The sequence below is a fragment of the Limulus polyphemus genome, unplaced genomic scaffold (assembly GCF_000517525.1).
Source record: "Limulus polyphemus unplaced genomic scaffold, Limulus_polyphemus-2.1.2 Scaffold7362, whole genome shotgun sequence".
Taxonomy (NCBI): domain Eukaryota; kingdom Metazoa; phylum Arthropoda; class Merostomata; order Xiphosura; family Limulidae; genus Limulus; species Limulus polyphemus.
The window spans coordinates 9,832-11,086 of record NW_013672972.1 but is presented as its reverse complement, the minus strand read 5'-3'; the positions used below and the strand labels follow the sequence as shown (position 1 = coordinate 11,086).

Genomic DNA, 1,255 nt, shown 5'->3' with positions numbered 1-1,255 from the left:
AATTTTTTTCCTGAAAAGGTGGTGTCTATTTACTTGTGACCACGCTGTGTACTGACAATATGACACCAGTAACAATATTTCTTACAATATGATACAAGTAACAAACATACTACCTGTATCTATCATGCATTGTGTATAACACTGGACCTTTCTTGTAACTAATTGTTTCTTGGTTAGAAAAGTTAGAAGATGGAACTATACTTTCAGAACTGGAACTGATGTTAGTAACAGCATGCTGTTGATGTACAGCCTTCAGTGGTATACTTTCAATATCTTCACCTGCTGAGCAGGCATCATAGCTAATTAACCCTTCAATTGGCATGGTAAGCTGATGGGGTAAAGGGGACCCAGAAGCGCTTGGTAATGAAGAAACTACACCGTAATAACACAGTTCTACATCATCTACTGATAGAGAACTGGAAAGAAGGATGTTAGTATGTAACTAAAAGCAATCTATGTTAATGAACAGACACTTTTACCAAAACATCATGTTGTTAATGAACAGACACTTTTACCAAAACATCATGTTGTTAAACACGCAACATTTACTACAAGAAATAAATATGACTCAAGAGAAGTTAAAAAGGTACTTGTAAAGAAGTACAAACTCCCTTTACCTAGTGACAAAAAAAAGTTGAAAATATCAATGGGTAAGTAATGTTAAACAGTACATATTCTTATAAAGCTCGAGCTGTATATCAATTTCCATGGGAGATAAGTTTTAATATAAACTTCAATATTACGAACAAAATATTGTTACTGGTTTCATATTATCAGAAATATTGTTACTGGTGTCATATTGTAAGAAATATTGTTACTGGTGTCATATTGTAAGAAATATTGTTACTGGTGTCATATTGTAAGAAATATTGTTACTGGTGTCATATTGTCAGAAATATTGTTACTTGTATCTTATTGTAAGAAATATTGTTACTGGTTTCATATTGTAAGAAATATTGTTACTGGTTTCATATTGTAAGAAATATTGTTACTGGTTTCATATTGTCAGAAATATTGTTACTTGTATCTTATTGTAAGAAATATTGTTACTGGTTTCATATTGTAAGAAATATTGTTACTGGTGTTATATTGTAAGAAATATTGTTACTGGTGTCATATTGTCAGAAATATTGTTACTTGTATCTTATTGTAAGAAATATTGTTACTGGTTTCATATTGTAAGAAATATTGTTACTTGTATCTTATTGTAAGAAATATTGTTACTTGTATCTTATTGTAAGAAATATTGTTACTT

The 1,255-nt window shown here is 30.1% G+C and overlaps 1 protein-coding gene across 2 annotated transcripts in view; it reads right to left on the bottom strand.

Moving 5' to 3' along the window:
* LOC111089791 (voltage-dependent calcium channel type D subunit alpha-1-like) overlaps positions 1–1,255 on the bottom strand; it is a 16,865-nt gene that overhangs the window by 7,998 nt on the left and 7,612 nt on the right. Inside the window, exon 6 of one of the 2 annotated variants that reach the window (XM_022402880.1) lies at positions 114–416. The exons of the other annotated variant lie outside the window; for it this stretch is intronic. Coding sequence (XP_022258588.1) covers positions 114–416 — 303 coding nt within the window. The remainder of the gene's footprint in view (positions 1–113; positions 417–1,255) is intronic. 2 annotated transcript variants of the gene reach the window in all.